This window comes from Ahaetulla prasina, chromosome 2, assembly GCF_028640845.1.
Source record: "Ahaetulla prasina isolate Xishuangbanna chromosome 2, ASM2864084v1, whole genome shotgun sequence".
Classification (NCBI taxonomy): domain Eukaryota; kingdom Metazoa; phylum Chordata; class Lepidosauria; order Squamata; family Colubridae; genus Ahaetulla; species Ahaetulla prasina.
This window is the reverse complement of record NC_080540.1, coordinates 128,262,275-128,281,704: the sequence shown is the minus strand read 5'-3', so window position 1 is coordinate 128,281,704 and position 19,430 is coordinate 128,262,275. Positions and strand designations below refer to the sequence as shown.

Genomic DNA, 19,430 nt, shown 5'->3' with positions numbered 1-19,430 from the left:
ATTAGGTACATATTATGCATTTCTCTACGATAAATCAATATCAAACCTTTTCGATACTGAACTTCCTTAAAAAAAGCATGTGACTCGTAATGACTGTGGAAACCATTAACAAAGTATTATCTGTCCTGCAATATCGTTACAATTTTTAGAATTCTTAGTGGAACTTCAGTCAAGTCAGTTTCTTGGTATGGTTATGTCAGATTCAAGGGGAGCTGCTTTGTGCAGGGACTTTTAATGTCTCTTGAGAGATTGTAGGAGAACATTTTTATTTGAATCCTCTTTTTTATCACCAGATCCTACTGCAATGTAACATATTACCCATTGTGATTCTCCATCAAGTGTACAGGTAAATTCAAAACACTGAAATAATACTTGCGATACTAATCAGTCTATTTCAGTTCTTCATAATTATTGAAGGGCATAGGGTTTAAGGAGGAAGCTGTATAATCTATCAACTATCAAAATTATGATGTGTCCAAATGTGTTGGTAACTCACACATGGTGCTCTTTGCTCTGTAGTGCACGTTCCCTCTATTTTGGGCACACTTTTAACTAAATTTATATGTATTTATAAAAACTAGTGGGTGACATAAAATTTTTGTCTATACTGAAGGACAAACATGGTATCATCCATCAGTCATCAACTAGAACCAATGAGAGATCTAGAGTTCAAAATCAATAGAAACAGAACTGCAGTAAGGTGAAGTTATTCCAAGTGCTCTATTTACGACAAAGTCAATAGCTTAGATCAGTGATCACTAACCTTTTGGACCTCGGGGACCACTAAATTCATAATTTTAAATCCTGCGGGCCACTAATATGATTTGCCTAATGACCGGCTGGATGGGCGTGGCTAGGCAGTCATGTGACTGGGTGGGCATGGCCAACTCAATGTCACTCACATTGAAGGGCGCCTCACCGGCCTCTACTTGCCCATCCCTCCCAGCCACTCCTCGCCTGCCCTCCCGGGCTCCTTAGGGCCCCAACAGGAAGCAGTTGTTGGAGCTAAGCAGCCAGCACGAGAAAGAGTTGGCAAAACAGCTCAGTTCAAACTGGATCTGACTGAGAAGGAGGCACACCAGAAGTATCTCACTGAGGACTAGGAGCATAGGCTTTCCAAGCAGAGGGAAGACCTGCAGGAGTGCAAGACCAGGTACAGGTGCCTGGAGGCTCAGCGGGCTGAGATGGTCAGCCAGTTCCAGACCATGAGGCAGTCCCACTAGAACAAGGCCCTCGGGCTCTTCACCACCAGCAGCACTTCCCTCCAGCCTTTGCCCAAAGCCCTGCAGTAGAAGGCCAAAGCAGATCCCAAGTCAGAATTTCTGTCCCCCTTTGACACAAAAAGACCCCAAAGTGGGAGGCTCTCTGCAGCAACACAAATGTTCATTGCATGTACAGTATTTAGCCCGGGGGCACAGTTTGAGGACCCCTGATTTAGTGTAATATAAAAAGTGCAAATAACTTTTCTGCGGACCACTAAAATTTTCTCGCGGACCACCAGTGGTCCACGGACCACCAGTTGGTGACCGCTGGCTTAGATTGCGGATGGCAAACTTGCTGTGTCACGTTGCAGTCACATGACGTTTTGCGATGTTTTTCCCATTTGTGGAGCTGGGGTGGGTGTGGCCTGTGCATGATGCATCTGGCCCATCAGCTGCCAGTTTGACCCCCTTGTCTTAGATCAAAGAGCACGAGCAAATAAGGGCTTGTTGGCTTGAGATTCTTTAGCAGAAAGACTATAGTTCCCTAGAACTGACAGAGGAAATCTATCCTGGAAAAAGACACAAAATAATAATCTCTAGAGAGCAGCATATATAACTGTATTATTTTCCATTATTAGTAAAAGGCCTCTGAAGGACAGAAAGACACTCTAGTCTTCTCAATCTAAAAATGACAATCTGAGTAACTTTTCAAATAGCTCTTAACCCACTATTTTTAAAAAAATGTTTTGGGAAAACAGCGATTAATTCAAGTCTGAATTTGATGCCTCCCTGTAGAGCAGGGGTCTCCAACCTTGGCAACTTTAAGAGTTGTGGACCAACTCCCAGAATTCAAAGCTGGCTGAGGAATTCTGGGAGTTGAAGTCCACAAGTCTTAAAGTTGCCAAGGTTGGAGACCTCTGTTATAGAGTGAATAATGGAAAAAATGTATATGTATTTGTTGGTCTCTGCCCTTCCCTTATAAGTACTCTTAGGATATTGCAACTCAATCCTCAAACTCAGCTCAATCCTCATGCTAAAACAAATGGGAATGATTGTGAACAAAAGACTTTAATATTCACATTTAATTGTTCATGGATCTCACAAGTAAACTAAATATTGATGACCGCACAACAAAATGATGTATAGATTCTGTTATTAGAATTAGATCAGGGGTGTCAAACTGGTGGCCCACGGGCTGGATGTATCATGCACAGGCTACGCCCACCCCAACTCCATGAATGGGAAAAACATCGCAAAACAACACGTGATGGCAAAGTGACGCCGCAGGTTTGACACCCATGAACTACATCACTTAAATATTTTGATATAATAAAGCACCAAATTGAAAATTGCAAGGACCTACTAGCCAGTCAATATTACTCTTTTATGTCTACTTTATTTGGTTTGGGGTTTTCTTATCAATGTTCAAGGACATGATTTTGCCCTTACCTTAAAGTAGACAGGGTCGACTTTGTGCTTGACAGCATGTGCCTTGCCCACCAGAGCTAGCACAGAGGAGACCTTTTCCGAATCGTATATGTTTTCCACCACACTATTAATAGCCCCCATGACCCTCCCGGCATGTTTACGCAGCTGCAGGCTCCTTTCCATCTCTAGTGGATCTTCCATGTGCTTGAATTGGCTGAAGTACTGCTTGGCAGATGGGAAGTTGACAAAAAACCTGCAAAATACCAAAAAGAGAAGAGGGCCGAGTTAGTTTGGAAAACAATATATCACAATGTGTTTTGGGGTGGGTGGGAAAGAGAGAGTAGTGGAAGTGAAGTGAAATCCTTAAAGTAAGGATTTCAAGAGGGGGAGCCGGACGCCATTTTTCCTCACATCATTAGGGCAGCTTCTACCACAATGTTGGCTTTCAGATGAATTGTAAACATACCAACAGAAAAGTCAATCGTTTTAAAGGAATTTTGGGGAGCCAATGAGGCAATATTTCATATCAGAGCATTTTAAAACTGGAAGAAGCCTGAACTTCACGTGATTTTACTGTGGAAGTAAAAAGTAAAAGTAAATCTAATTTTATCTGGACGAGTTGTTAGGGTGAATGCATATCTCCCATATTTATCATTTCCTTTCACTGAGTATCATCAAGAAAAATCTCCCTCTCTATTGCAGCAAGTTTAAACCAAGCCTACTGCTTTTATTTCAGCCAATATATTCCCCAGGATGATACTTTAAGTTTCTGTAGAGATGATTATCCCTTTAGCTCATTTTTAAGTCAATGCATAAAACTCTACCAAGCATTCATTTGTTCACTTATTTTATTGGATGTGTTGTTAAATTTTCATATTAGCCTCGCGGTAACTTACAATAAAAACAGTGTAAGCGATAAAAATGGTATAAACAATATAAATGATTAAGTCATCCAGTCTGAGGACAAGGGCAGTGGGCCAATATATCACAATTTAATGATGAAAACATTTGGTTCATGCAAAACTGTGGTTTGTGGGGGGAAAAAAACCCAACCCTTTGTTCTGTTTGTTTCCAATTTTTTTCAGCGATGTGTGTATAGGAGCTGTAGTACCATTGAACTGGTTGAAGCACTAGTCTAGTTCACTTTCTTAATGAACTATTGGGGGTTTAGATGTTTTTTTTCCTTTCCCAATGGGACCAGTCTATCAGGATAACTTGGTCTACCCAATTATGGGACGGAGCATATTGCTTCCATTTTCGCCTTTCAGCCCCAATCTAGGAGCCTTTGCAGGCTGTTGCTTTCGCAACAAACTATTTTTGTGTTAAATTTATGTTTTCCCGACAAAGAAATAAAGGGAGACTAGTATAGATCTATTTCAAGCAATTTACCTCTCATCAAGCTATTTAGCTATTTAACCCTGGTTCGAATCCCAGAATGGTATGACTAGCTGATGAGAACTAAATTGCTTGAAATAGATCTATACTCGTCTCCCTTTATTTCTTTGTTGGGAAAACATAAACTTAACACAAATATTGGGGGTTTATGTACTAATTGCACTCATATTCTGCCTCCCCCCCCAGAAACTCAAACTGGGGTGGGGGCTAAACAGGACATTTCTATCCTTCCCAACAATTCTGCAGAGATAGGATAACGACTACAGTTACCTAGAGACTTAATTGCTGAAAATTTGGGAAAAGATTAGCATGTGAATGAATGAGAATTTCAGTCAAGCTCTTCTCCCAAATGGATCTTGTCCTCAGAAAGGTTTAAAAGCCTTGAACCATGTGGCATAGAATGGCAGCCTGAGGTATATTTGCCATGGCTTTGAGAGTTGCTTCCTGATGCTTGCACAGTTTGCTCTTCAAGCTAATTCCTAGTAGGCCAATTTCACTCCAGAGACAGGTGGAGTGGGGAGGGGGAAACAAAACCACCTGGCTGTTTTTGATCCTGACTGTTTCCTTAACCCACACACCATGACAGTGCAGCCGACTCTTTTGGTTCCACTTGATTAGGTCGTTCCCACTTGGACGGTCTCACACAAGAGGTTGTCAGGGAAGCCGTGTGAAGCCGCAAATGGAATAAGTGTATCTCCTGCTGCCTTCCATTAGACATCTGGGATTCATCAGCCTGCCTAAAATAAGTTCTGAAGTGTGAAGAGTGCGTGGAAAGCAAGAGGTTGGGAAAGATGAGAGACAGAGGGCGAGAGGGGGCAGGGAAGGGGAGGATTAAGTGCTTTATTTTGTCTTTTAAATATTCTTTCAATTTCTTTCTGATCCAGTCCAAATGCCTTGTCTTTCCAGTTGATTTTGATGGAAGTATTGCTTTTGATAGAAGGAGAAGCAGCAACTTGGAATTAAGGAGAAACTTCCCAATAGTGAGGACACTTAACCAGTGGAACCGTTTGTCTTCAGAAGTTGTGGGTGCTTCATCACGAGAGGGCTTTCAAGAGACCGGACAGTCACTTGTCTGAAATGGTGTAGGGTGTCCTGCTTGAGCAGGTGGGTGGACTAGAAGACCTCCAAGGTCCCTTCCAGCTCTATTCTGATTGAAATGTGTGTCAAGGCTGCTGTTAACTTAGTCTCACTCTCAGGTTTCTCTGCAAAATACTCAGGTACAGGCCTGTCCAATGCTTATTTCTGTCAGCAACAATAGATTCCGCCCATATATTTTTTTCAGGGTCAAAAAGCAGCTGTCTGATAGATGGTCTCAAAGCAGCCTGCCCATTTCTGGAAAAAGCGGTAGCCAAGCAAGTGAGACAAAGTGGATACCAGATTGATATCTTAGTACAGGGGTCTGCAAACTTGGCTCTTTTAAGACTTGTGGACTTCAACTCCCAGAGTTCCTCAGCCAGCTTTGCTGGTTGAGGAACTCTGAGAGTTGAAGTCCACAAGTCTTAAAAGAGCCAAGCCTGCAGACCCGTCTTAGTAGAATAACTGTTACGTTGCAAAAGAGGAAAGAAGGCAGATCAGGAATCAAAGCCAAAGGATTGTGGCTAATATCTTAATTAGGATGAGCCAAAATGGCAGGAAAAATATGAAATCTTTGGAAAAGCTTTGCAAGCAAGATGTTGCAAAAAGCAAGCTGCTTAGATTAATTTACTCCTCACTAGAGATACAGAATTCAGCTGGGTTATTAAATTGCAAAAGTAACTTTGCAACCTATCCTTGCATTTCTGACCCTTGCAGATATGTAAAGCAGAGGAAAGCTGTACAGGGCTGTCTTAACAGCATTATGGGCCCCAGGCAAAGCAGTGTACTGGGACCCCTACGACAACTACTCACAGGAACAAAAATGGTCGATAAAATTAAACATATATTTATTTTATTGGCACTTCCAACAAAATTGGTGTTGAAACATTAAAAACATACTGTGCAGCAACAAGTAATCAACATGATAAACGTTTGAACAACACACAAGGCTTGAAAAACACAATAATACTCAGTAAGCTATACAGTTGCTGTACTTATATGATACAAGGTGCTTTGAAGGGTTAATCTACACAGATTAGTATGGGGCCCTATGGTCGTGGGGCCCAGGGGCAAGTGCCCATCAGGCCCATGCGTTAAGACAGGCCTGAGTAGCTGCAGTAAGATCATTAGCACAATTAAGTCAGCAACTATTTTGCTTAATAACCAACTTGCCAGTCCCAAATGTAGTTGCTAAGTGAGGATTATAATATATTATATTATATATATATAATTATCATATATATTATAATATATATAATACACATACGCACATATATAAAATATATTTGTCCCTGTTGTAACTTCTTTGCTATCAGATTTCTTGTCTCAGGACAGCAAATCTAACATATATTTTCACTTCTGTCTATACCAGGGGTCTTCAACCTTGGCAACTTTAAGACTTGTGGACTTCAACTCCCAGAATTCCTCAGCCAGCACTGGCTGAGGAACTCTGGGAGTTGAAGTCTACAAATATTAAAGTTGCCAAGGTTGGAGACCCCTGGTCTATACATTGCAGAAATGATGTGTTGAATTTCGCTAAATGCATCCTCTCTTTGAAGGTGTTTTCTGTCTGAATGAGTGTGCAATGTAAGTCTATTTAAAAGGCCTTGAAAAAAAAAAGGGGAGAATGAGGAGCTCTGCAACTGACACTCAACAATTATGATCTGGACAAATCAGGCACACACAGGTCACCTAGCCATTTGATAAGAGCTGTGCTTTTTCTTCTGTAAATTATGGCTATTATTTAATACCCGCTTCTGTACATGTATTAGAAGAAATAAATTTTATATAAATCCTTATTGATTATGGTTTCCTAACTGGTCGTGCTGATTTATATGAATGCATCCATATAAATCAGAGCTTCATTTGTTCCTTGTCTGATGCCATATTGGAGTGTTGGTGTTAAAGAGTTTTAAAAAGAAGGCAGAGGACACAGTGAAAGAAGCTGAAAGCCGAGTTAAATGACCCTGAATGTGATTTAGTATTGTTTTATAGAACGTTGCCCCGCCTCCCAAAAGCATGTAATATAAAACTAAATAAGTTACGTTGAGTTATTGCTATCTGCTCTTTAAATAATACGTTCTTTACGAAACCAGCCCAGCACATACCGATTGTGAGGAATGCATACAGATATATAAAAGTACATAAAAGTAGGAGCTGCAACAACATTTTGCAGTTCTGTATTGAGCATTTTAGATTCTAATGCTCTGTTATGTTTTTCTCCGTTATATATTTCTGCAAAGAAAAAGGTGTGCTTTCTGACATTCCCTCCTAAGTATGAAGTATGGTATTTTGACTATACAAGCAAGTACACTCAAAGCCTGGTTTGTCAGAGTTAAGGTCTGACACAGCCCTTCAAAATACATTCTGCAGGTGTGCTTTATTAATCTGCTCCATGTTTTGTTTCCCATGGATTTCAGCTGTTTGCTACAAACCTCCAAGAATCATTAGAGATGAGTGGTAAAGGAATACATGCTTTTTAATTAATTTTTTAATTAACCCTCAGCCTTTTGAATAATAGCTGGGAATGAGGATCAAATTGCAACTATCTTTCAGCTTGGCTTACGCATGGATTTCCCCATGGGAAAAAAAATCACAACAAGATGGGAGAAAACAACTGTGTGAATCCAAAGCTTGGTGATAACAACAAATATTATTGTATGTTACCGGAAAGCTTTGCAGATCTAACACTTGCTATTGCACAACATGGACAAATAAATCTGATAAAAGGCAGCTGTCAAAGTATGAATTCTGTGGAATATTTTATGAATTTCTTTTAAGCATCTTCTGTTGTCTTTTGAGACAGACGGCTGATAAGATGTGTGTCAGCATTCCAGAAAACCCCTCTTCAAGTAAAGATGTAAAGTACAAGATGTCTTTTGAAAAAGATCTCTTTTTCCTTGGCCTTTTGAAGACATAGGTTTTGTTTCTGAGATTATAATCTCAAGAGTGCAATTCTATGGCTAATGGAAGGATCTATGACAATTTGCTATGGCCAACTTGTCACGGCCAACTTACCATAGGACAATTCGCTGTAGGATAAGAGTTACACTAATATCGAAGAAATGGTGGAAAAGGATCATTTAAAAAAGGATGCAAAAGGAGGGACAGAATGAGTTGTGAATGACAAAAATTAAAATAATTTTTAAAATTTATTTTAAATAATTAAATTGAATTGTTAAATTGTCCCATGGTAAATTGATTCAAGCCTTCCTGAATCAAAAATATGAGTGTGCTCAAAATTGGAAAGCACTTCTAAATCAGATCGGCTTCTTAAGAACTGTGAGTGGGGCAAACAAAATATTATTCTGTTCATGAATTTGGTTAATTTGTTTCAGGACCCAAATTATTATTATTTGGGTGTATCTATTGGGAAATCCAGACCAAAAGAAATAGGACCCAAGATAAGAACTGTGCTGTTGGAAAAGGAGGTATTTCTGAGGAAAGATATCTTAAATTTATGGATTGTTATGTCCTTGCTTAACAGTATAATTTGAGAAATGGTTGTATTCAGAGGAAAGATTTCTAGTAGGGCTGAAAATATGTTTTCAGTTTGTATGTCTTTCAAATATGAAATCTCTTCAGGATGCTGGAAAAGTGATCTCAATATTAAACAATGTGATATATATTTATTATCCTTGTAATCTTTTCAATATTACTTATGAAATATATTTGCCATGTGAGATTCTTGGTTCTCTCTGAGCTTGGTGGTCTTCTTGCAGACATTTCATTATCAAACTAGGTAACATAATCAGCGCTAGGAGGGAGTGGGGTTTGCTCTTATTTTTGCATATCAGTGGTTTGCCCTGTCAGTGTTGGTGGGCATGTTCTTGGTGGTTCATTAATACATTTGAGGAAAGAGTTGTCTTTCATTTGTTTGCTTATTTGTTAATAAAACAGGGTCTCTGTTTCCAAAGTTACGTCAATTAAGAGACAGCGGGAGAATTTTTCTATGAGGTCAAAATATTATCCACAACTAGGTTGTTCTGGTTGAACCTTATGCAATTGTTGGCTTTTATAATTAAAAGAAAATAATTTTCCTCATAAATGACTAATGGTCTGAGAACAACACACGGCTCCAACTATTCAGTAACTGTGATGCTTAGTATTTTATTTAAATGTGGGCAGTGGATACCGTCCAGCATAATAACAAATAAATTTCTCAGAAAATATACACGCCACTTAGTTTGTATTAATGGAATGTTGCCGGATTGTGCCTGTTCTTTAAATAAATACTGTAAAACTCCACAATTACAGAATTGTAGAACAGCCGCTATTTTTATTACCAGCTACATTTCTGATCAGGAAAATAAGTAAAGGAAGCTTTAGGGACGATATAACTTGACAAGAGTTAGTAAGCCCTATTTGAAATTTAATCATTCCTTAAGATAGCAATATTAAAAAAAAAATCACACCCAGTAGAGGCTCCCAGTGTTCTTAAACCATAGGTATGCTTGGGATTTTGAGAACCTTTGATCAGTTATTTCACAAAATGGCTATTAGTCAGGAGGACTGTTCTCCAAAATGTAATATGTATTTTGCCAAAGAACAAAATGGTGCAGTTTTCCTCACTATTCCTGCCCCCTCAGCTTACTTTTATATTTTGGGATGGAGAAAATGGGAAGGATGAGCATATTTCTGGGAAAAGGACTTGGCTATCAGAAGCCAATTTTTTTTAAAAAATTATTCAGAAATGTCTATGCCAAGACAAAGGCATTTTTGGGATGGGTGGGGGTGGAGATTGCTACCCAGTAGCTTTATATTTATCTATTTTTTTAAGGAAAATATTTAAAAATAAAATCAGGCAGACATAAAACAAGCCTAGGGTAAATTAAGGAAAAGTATTGCTGATCAGATTAATCTAGTGATAGAGTGAATTGTTTTCAGTGATTGTATAAACTATTTTTCAGGTATTTTAAGCCTTGGACTTGGGTATTAATCTTCCCTGTCAGGGTACAAAGGAGGAATGTGAAGATTTTTACTTCCATAAGTTCCATGAATTTCAAGATGAGATCTAACCTGATTAACTGTTTTTAATCCAGTGTTCTAATTTATAGGAGTTTCTTATATAGAAATTAACAGGAAAAAATAATATTCAAGCCACCAAGGCCCTCCAAGATGCCATAACAAAGGCATCCACAGGATTCTCCTCTTACAAAGTATTGTAAGATCTGCCCTTTTATACATGTATGTGACATCATGATACATTATAAAAATGTGGAACCTGCATTGCACTGATGTGAAGCTTTATCATCTGCCTCCCCACCACCTGTCCCATAGATGTCAGTATAATCCAATGAAGCAGAAGTGATGGATGATAATATAACACATGTGGCTTTTCATTCTGGAGTCCTTTCCCATTTTCCACTGCCTCATTGATTAGTTGGCTGATTTCTAATTCTATATGTGACAGAAAAGTTTGATCAGAAGACAAGTAAAAATTCTCAGTCTCTAGAATTGTATAAAGGAGGAAAACAGTTAATATGTTTAGATCTGATGCTCATTTTCTAAGCCATATTTTATTTGATAATCTGGACTGGATCATACTCCCTAACACGATGCAATGTGCATACCCAAAATGCGGAAATGTTGGTTTTCCAATGTTTGATTATCAGAACTGTAATGATATGGTTTCCAGTAATGAGTAACTGATAAATAAATCACAGTGAAACTTCTTAGTTAGGTGTCTGAACAAACCAAAGATTAACATTGCATTATAAGTGGCAGTGGAAATCCAACTTACTAGGCCTTAGCCGATTGTAAATACCATGGTTAATATTATTGCCCCAGAAAAAGACATCTCAGGTCCTTTGGGTTCAATCTCTAGTGAACAAACTAGCCAATTTTGGGGAGCACTGGACTAATATTGAGAAAACCTATTGATTTTGGAAAACTGGTGAAAGCTAAACACATAGCGTCTCTTGTTTTTCCATGTAATCTGTTGACAAGATCTATAGCGCTATTATCTTGTTGACAAATTAAAATATGTATTACTCTTATTTGATCTACTAGCCTCTCTAGACATACAAGAAAAAATGATATAGATTCTCTCTTTCCTTCCATTGCTCCTCTTCCTTCTCCTCCTCCCCCCTACATTCTTATGCCAGCCTCCAAATGGTAGAGAAAACATGGACAATCTAGCTACAGATGGACTGCTGTTTCTATTTTTGTCTGAGTACTAAGCCCTTGCTCTTGACCTTATGTAGGCAACTGCTTGTCCTTTCCGTAACTCTGTTATCTTGATTTTAGCAGCCCTGGTTTGATTGATCAAAAGCTTTCAGAGATATTCACCTCAAAGAGCTCTGAAGTAATTACCAATCTTACAGAATCTTGTGCTCAATAGTCCTCTAACTATCATAGGCAATCTATTCCATGAAACCCAGGCAATGGCCATCAGATTCATTCTGTCTTCATTATTCCTGTGGCTATGGCCAGAAATTGAAATATCCATTGTTTCATAAATCTGACTTTTCATTCTGTTATTTCAGAAGCCACTCTTTAGCTTCAATAGATATGTATAGTGTGAGATACATCATACCATTTATTCTAGACCAGGAAACAATAAGGAAATAGTATAATTTGTTTGATTATTACATCTTTCTTCCAACATCCCTCATTTTATCTTTATCTCAACCATCATGTGATTTTTCTTCTTCTGTGCCTTCCAGTAATTGTTGATTCCTGGCAACTGCCTAGATAAGTCCCTGCAGTTTTCTTGGCAAGGTTTTTCAGAAGTGGTTTGCCATTGCCTTCTTCCTAAGGCTGAGAGAAAGTGATTGGCCAAGGTCACCCAGCGGCTGTGTGCTTAAGGCAAGATATGTACTCACGGTCTCCCAGTTTCTAGCCTAGTGTCTTAACCACTACATCGAAGTGGTTCTTTATGTGAATTTGTTTGAACGAAAAGTGACTGCCCCCAAATTACTCAGTGAGAATTACTGCCAAGTGAGATCTTTCTATTGGCATATTAATAGCATAACCATTATACAGTACTGCATTAATTTATAGGACTTCCCAGATATTGTAAAGACATTAAAGTGAATAAGATAAGAAAAAGTGGATAAGATACACCCAAGGATACAAATTAATTATTCAAAAAGAATTTCAGTTTTCCTTCTGCTCTTTGCCCCCTTGCACAAATTCCTTTATTTATTTTTATTTATTTATTTTATTTGCTGAGTACGTACTAGATAATATATATAAGTATAAGCATGAATTGAATACATAAAATGAATAGAATTAAAGAGAACATTACGACAGGGACAGGAGGCACACTGGTGCTCTTATGCACGCCCCTTTATGTAAGCATTTGGCTTCTGAAGCCTGGAGTCACATGTCTCTCATATTTACTGAATATAAATCAGCTTTGATCTGTGAAAAACTGATCTAAAGCCAGTCTGGGTTTTGGGAATGTTAGACTGGTTGAGAGGCCATTCTGATGGTTAGATATTTACATCTTTAAAATATTAGTTCATTCCTTTCCTTTCATTTACCAGTGACTTGTTTTCTAAAAGGTTACAGTTACGGCAAAGAAAACCTCATAATAAATATGAAATTAAGCCAAAAAGAGAGAGAGAAAATTAGAAGCTTATCATATTCCAACATTACTGCAACTGCCTGGTATTTAAACACACAGGGTTTACATAATCTAAAACTACTGGGTCCAAAATATTTAACCTTCTATGAAACAATTATTCTATATGATGTTTCTTAGTTATCAATGCATACAATTATCTGCCGTGCTGACTGGAAAAATAATTCTTCCATCATTATTCATTGAAGAGTTACATGGGGCATTTTAGGCTGTGGTTTATGATAATCAGAATTTATGCCACATCAATTGTTTCTTACAACTAAAGGTTTGTAGAGATTCTCAGTCATCCAGGTCATAGTTGTCCCAAAGGTGTTTTTTCAGGAGGCAACTGGACTTTCTTGATTTCTCTTTGAAGATGTTTCACTTCTCATCCAAGAAGCTTCTTCAGTTCTGACAGCTCTGACATTCCCCACTATCCTGTGAGAGCTGAAGAATCTTCTTGAATGAGAAGCGAAATATCTTCAAAGAAAAAACAAGAAAGTCCAGTTGCTTCCTGAAAAAGCATCTTTGGGATTTTCTTACAAAAATTTTAAGAAACTAAAATCAATCCAGAATAACAGAAATACTAACCCTTATAATCTGCTGAGTAACAGCATTATGAGCTGGAAGAGAAATTTCTACTAGCAGAGAAAATCTGTTGCACTAGGCTAATGTCCTCACTGAAAGCACCAGTTGTATTTGTGAAAAGCTCCACCAGCATTAATTTTGCTACTAGTTGCATTCCTACCAGTGGGCTCAAAACTGAGGGGGACTAGCTTTGGATCCACTGGTTTCAAAGCTTGTCCATTCCCCCAAGAGGTCAGAAGATGTGATAATTGGTGAGTCACTCTAAATGGAATAGGATGACTTGCCATGGCCAACTTGCCATGGGCAGGCATGTTGAATTCTTCTGGTTTTCAATGGGAGAATTTTGTTTATTGGTTTGTTTGTTTTAATCATTACAAAAATAAGACAAAATGTGCCTTGTATGCTACCTCATTTGATAAATTGGCAGGATTTTGGAAGTAGCAGACGATCTACTGCTTAATTTCCACATAGTGAGGAATATTCTTAACACTACAGGAAATTACAGTAGGTTCCATTTATATCAGGGGGAGAACCTAACCATGAGTAATAGCCCGATGATTTTAATTAGACTAAAGTGTGACTTAGTCTGCCTCCAAGTCAGCTGCATATGCTTGCCTTAAAAATATTTACACTAAGACAACAACAAAGACAAGAACTGTCTATTTCTTATTAGGTAAACGAGCACTCCCTAATACTAAATTTCCTGTAATAGTTAAAATCAAACAGCTTTGTTGCTATTTTTAATGACAAATTCTAATCAAACATCAATTATGGAAGTTAGCAATCCCTTGCTTTCCTTGTCAGTGACATCAACCTTTGAACAGATTGCCAAATATGAGGCTGGCCCGTTTTGTCACTGTTTTAGTGAAAGAAAACAATGTAAATCAAGCATTTCCCCACAGGAGGAGATATTCTGTTTCTCATGAAGATTTCTCCTACAAAAGAAAGTTATCACTTATTCAGATCTTGCTCATTTTGCCAGAAATGTTATTTATTCTTTGCCAGTATATCTTTCCACATATCTATTAAATGTGTCTCTTGCTATTCTACTGAGCTCAGACTAATTAATAACTTCTTTGAAGGCGTTATCAGAAAAATACCTCCTCCCCCCCCCCCCGCCAATCAGCTGTATGGCTGAATAGATCCAGCCGAAATCTCAGTTTCAGTATCAGGAATAGAGGGATGTGGATTGGAAAACGTCTGGATGCAGCTGCCAACCATTCTGTCTTGAATCCAATGAAATCTCTTAACCATCTTGGAGAGCTTGAAAGAGATGAGTAATAGGAAGCTTGCCTCATGCAGCTCCTGTCCCTTGGATGATCAGGGATAGCATAATTTCCACAACAGGTCAATGCCATTGTTCCAGAAGGGAATCGCTGGGCTTCATTCTTGATGAAAGATAGAAAAAAAAGAGTGTGGAAAGTGAGCACTTACTGGGTCTATCTAATGCTGCCATTTTCATTTTGGCTCCAGTATAGCAGAAGTACACCCACACCCAGTTGGATTGTGCAGGATTTGGGTGGCATCTCATATTTGAAATATGAACCTCAGAAGTATTAGGGTATGTTTTGGGTTTCATCCCCCCACCCAGAAAAAAATAGGGGAAAATTGTCTTTTGTAGTCCAATTTACTTTGGAAAGGTTCTGTGGGCTATAAAGGGAATGCTGTTTGGTTGCTTTTGGCTTCCAGCCTGTAGTTTTCAGAAGTCAAATAAAATTTGAGTGTCTTTCTGGATATCTACTCAAATCCCAAACTCGCACTGCACAAGGATCTTGCTTTCAGATTATCTATATTTTCCATATTATTTCAGGATTATTGTTCAGGAGTCAGGCTGTGTAATCAGTAGAGACTTATTAGGGGGAAATAGGCAAATTTTACTTAGTCACAAAGCTGAGAAAATCTACAGTTCTATTTAATCTGCGTACAGGTTGCTTATCAACTCATTGATGGAAGTCCTCCATGCAAGACAATAATGATTCTGGTTAAGGCCTGGACTAGCAGTTTCCACTTAGAGCCTTTGAGTTTAATCTACCCTTTTCTCCAGAGTGAAGTGTTCTTAATGAAGGAGTAGACTCAATGGCAAAACATGTCTCTCTTTCCTAGAACAGTTAAACCCGAGCCTCTCGGATGTCGCCATATTTGAAACATCTCTTACTGCAACAGACAAAAATGAGGACTATCTAGTTGAAACTTGGTGGAAGAAAATGCATGAAGAGGTAAATCAAGTTGGACATTTATCTCTTTCACATACTTATAATTATCTCTTTTCCCCACTGGTCATTTGGGACATTTAAAAGAATTCTGATAAAAACAACAACAAAACATTAGATTATTAAAGGCTTAATTATACATTGTGATAAGAATGCAGAACATTTGCCACAGGCATCCTTTGAGGCAGTGGGGGAGTATAAAGGAATGCTGTTTGGTTGCTTTTGGCTTCCAGCCTGTAGTTTTCAGAAGTCAAATAAAATTTGAGTGTCTTTCTGGATATCTACTCAAATCCCAAACTCGCACTGCACAAGGATCTTGCTTTCAGATTATCTATATTTTCCATATTATTTCAGGATTATTGTTCAGGAGTCAGGCTGTGTAATCAGTAGAGACTTATTAGGGGGAAATAGGCAAATTTTACTTAGTCACAAAGCTGAGAAAATCTACAGTTCTATTTAATCTGCGTACAGGTTGCTTATCAACTCATTGATGGAAGTCCTCCATGCAAGACAATAATGATTCTGGTTAAGGCCTGGACTAGCAGTTTCCACTTAGAGCCTTTGAGTTTAATCTACCCTTTTCTCCAGAGTGAAGTGTTCTTAATGAAGGAGTAGACTCAATGGCAAAACATGTCTCTCTTTCCTAGAACAGTTAAACCCGAGCCTCTCGGATGTCGCCATATTTGAAACATCTCTTACTGCAACAGACAAAAATGAGGACTATCTAGTTGAAACTTGGTGGAAGAAAATGCATGAAGAGGTAAATCAAGTTGGACATTTATCTCTTTCACATACTTATAATTATCTCTTTTCCCCACTGGTCATTTGGGACATTTAAAAGAATTCTGATAAAAACAACAACAAAACATTAGATTATTAAAGGCTTAATTATACATTGTGATAAGAATGCAGAACATTTGCCACAGGCATCCTTTGAGGCAGTGGGGGAGTATAAAGGAATGTAGAGCTGATCTCAAGGAAGGAAGAAACAAGCTTAAAATCTCAATGGAACGGTATAGTCTTTGCAGCCTGAGCATAATAATTGAGGGTTATTAAGACCGTCCTTCCTAGAAAGAGAGCTCCTTACTTAAGATGCTGTTATTAAAAAAAACCAACGCATTTCAAACTATGTTTCTAGATCAGGGGTCAGCAATCTGTGGCTCTGGAGCCACATGTGGCTCTTTCACCCCTCTGCTGCGGCTCCCTGTCACTCAAAATATGTGTCACAACCACCAATGTGCAACACCCGCCGGCATGCAATTTATTGAGCTTTTCAACCCCTGGTAAGCCAACCATGGATAAATCCAAGAAAATAAAAGTTTCAGAAGAAAACAGAAAGTTTAATTCAACTACATATGTTAGTTTTGTGGCCGCTCAAGAAATAGTCAGGCACGGCATCTAGATCCTAAAAAATTATCGTGTATGTATCCAGAAATGCAAGCAAAATGTTGGAGATGTAATTGTGATGACGCTACATATTTTCACATTTGGTGGACTTGTAAGGACATAAAGGCCTTTTGGATAAAAATTTGGTGGATTTTACAAAATGTTCTGAAAAAGAAGATAAAGTTCCTGCCGCAATTTTTCTTGTTGGGAATTATTACGGATTGTACAGTAATTGAGACTAAATTGATTTTAAATCTAATAACTGCAGCAAGATTACTAATAGGACAATATTGGAAGAAAAAAGAAGTACCAACAATACAAGAATGGATATTGAAAGTTGCCAATTTGGCTGAGATGGCGAAGATATCAGCCTTTTTGAAAGACAATACGCAAGAAAGATACTTAAAGGAATGGAAAAAATGGATTGACTATATTCAACGTAGATATCAGACTAAGAGTTATCAGACTGTTTTTGAATGATTATGATGTATTATTTTTGATTGCTTTTGGGAGAAGTTAGGAATTGATGATTGTAGGGGTATAATTAAGTTGGGACGAAAACTTTTTAGCATATGTTTGTTTTACTTTTAACTATACCTTGTGCTCGTTCCGGGAAGTCGGGGGGGGGGAGGGGGGTTGCGAAGGGAGGGGGGAGGAGGGGGGGAAAGGGGAAAAAAAAATTTTGTAAAACTTTTTGAATAAAAAAAAAAAAAAGAAAAAAAAAAGAAATAGTCAGGCACGGGAAGGGTTTTGTGGCTCCCGGTGTTTTCTTTTCTGTGGGAAACGGGTTCAAATGGCTCTTTGAGTGTTGAAGGTTGCAGACCCCTGTTCTAGATCATGGGAGATGTAACTAGGGATGTCATTTGCAAACTACAAGTCTTTGAGCATGGTAAGAGGCATTTTTCAGATGTCCTAGTCTAGGAGTGTCAAACTCACATCGTCACAATGGCACGACATGACGTATTGGGACTTCCTCCCCTTTGCTAAACCAGCTAGCGCGTGACGCATCTGGCCCATGGGCCGCATGTTTGACAGCCCTGTTCTGGTCTATGGGCATCTGCACAGAAGAAAAGAGGAGGCAAATGACATCATGCACATATGATATGGATTATGTAATGGAGGCAAACCTTATAACTTACATTGTGTGATGGCATCACAATGATGTGATGTCATTTTGTTTCGGACCTGGACACAAACCATTTAGGGCTCTACACAGAAGACCCATGATGAATTAGAAAGCTGACTGGAAACTGATCCAATATCAGTACTACCGGTATGTGGCCTTAAAGGATATTGTCAAATAAATGTTCTTTTCTCTATCCAATTTTCCATATAAATCTTTCACCAAATTGACCTCAGCTATTCTGATTACAAAACCAAGGTCTGAAAGCAGATTGGAAAGGATCCAAATAATCAGCTTCATTCAAGAAATCTCATAGATGCCACTGCCCACTGGAGCACTTTATTTAGAAAAAGAAGCTTGAAAATTGAATAATAATTATCAAGGGTCTTACAGCTGTTTCCTTTAGAAGAGATAAAATAAGTATTCGCCAAGGAAACGTTCATGGTTTCTAATACCCATTTAGTCAATTCCCCTCTGGCAGTTTTCCAAAACCAGAATGGAAATGGGTTTAAAGATCATGTTATTGGCCTCCACCCTTCAAACGATTTGTTCCTGTATTTGGATGGAGCAAATTGAAACACCTCCATCAAAGCTGCCTTGATAGCTTGATTTTCCTAGTGAAGGCAAAGTCCAAAAGGGCACAAATATTTTGCAAGCTTGTTTCAATAAATTGTAGGAAATTCTTCCTCGCTATATTGCAGGATGAAACCGTACTTGTATAACAAAGGCAGGGATGGCCCCTATGACAGTGTTTCTTAACCATGGCGACTTGAAGTGGTGTGGACTTCAACCCTCAGAATTTCAGCCAGCCATGCTGGTTGGGGAATTCTGAGAGTTAAAGTCCACACCTCTTCAAGTCACCAAGGTTAAGAAACACTGCCCTACGGAATAGGTCTTATTAAATTTGCTTAGATTCAGCTTTCTGTTTTTCCTAACATTTTGTAGCCAATATGCCTGAGCTGTGTACCAAGCAGAGGATTTAAGGAGAGGCTGTGAGCTGCCTGGGTCACTTCCCCCACAATCCATCAACAAGACTGAGGTCTGTAAGGGGTGTGCATAAGAGCACAAAGGTGCCTACCGTTCCTGTCCTATTATTCCCTTTCATTATATCTAATTAATATAGTTATTACATACTTATGCTCATATATATGCTTATATATTATATAGTTGTTACATGTCAATGCTTATATATACTGTTGTGACAAAATAATTAAATAAATAAATCTTGTGTGTACAGAATCCCTTGCAAATTACTCCCTGAAGTTACTCCGCTTATAAATTCCCCACTATTGTAAAAACATAAAAGCACAAAAATTCTAAACGTTATTAGATAATATTCTCTCCATGACTGCGGGATATTTGGATCTTTATCCTTTATCCAGAATAGCAAAAACCTCTTTATCCATATGCCCTGCTATACATATAAGTCCCAAAATGAACTGAGAGAAGCCTAT

General features: G+C 38.4%; 1 protein-coding gene across 1 annotated transcript in view; it reads right to left on the bottom strand.

The window, feature by feature from the left end:
• Positions 1-19,430, bottom strand: part of CYGB (cytoglobin) — an 85,508-nt gene that overhangs the window by 36,915 nt on the left and 29,163 nt on the right. The window contains exon 3 of the mRNA XM_058168932.1: positions 2,652-2,883. Within this exon, the coding sequence (XP_058024915.1) occupies positions 2,652-2,883 (232 nt within the window). The remainder of the gene's footprint in view (positions 1-2,651; positions 2,884-19,430) is intronic.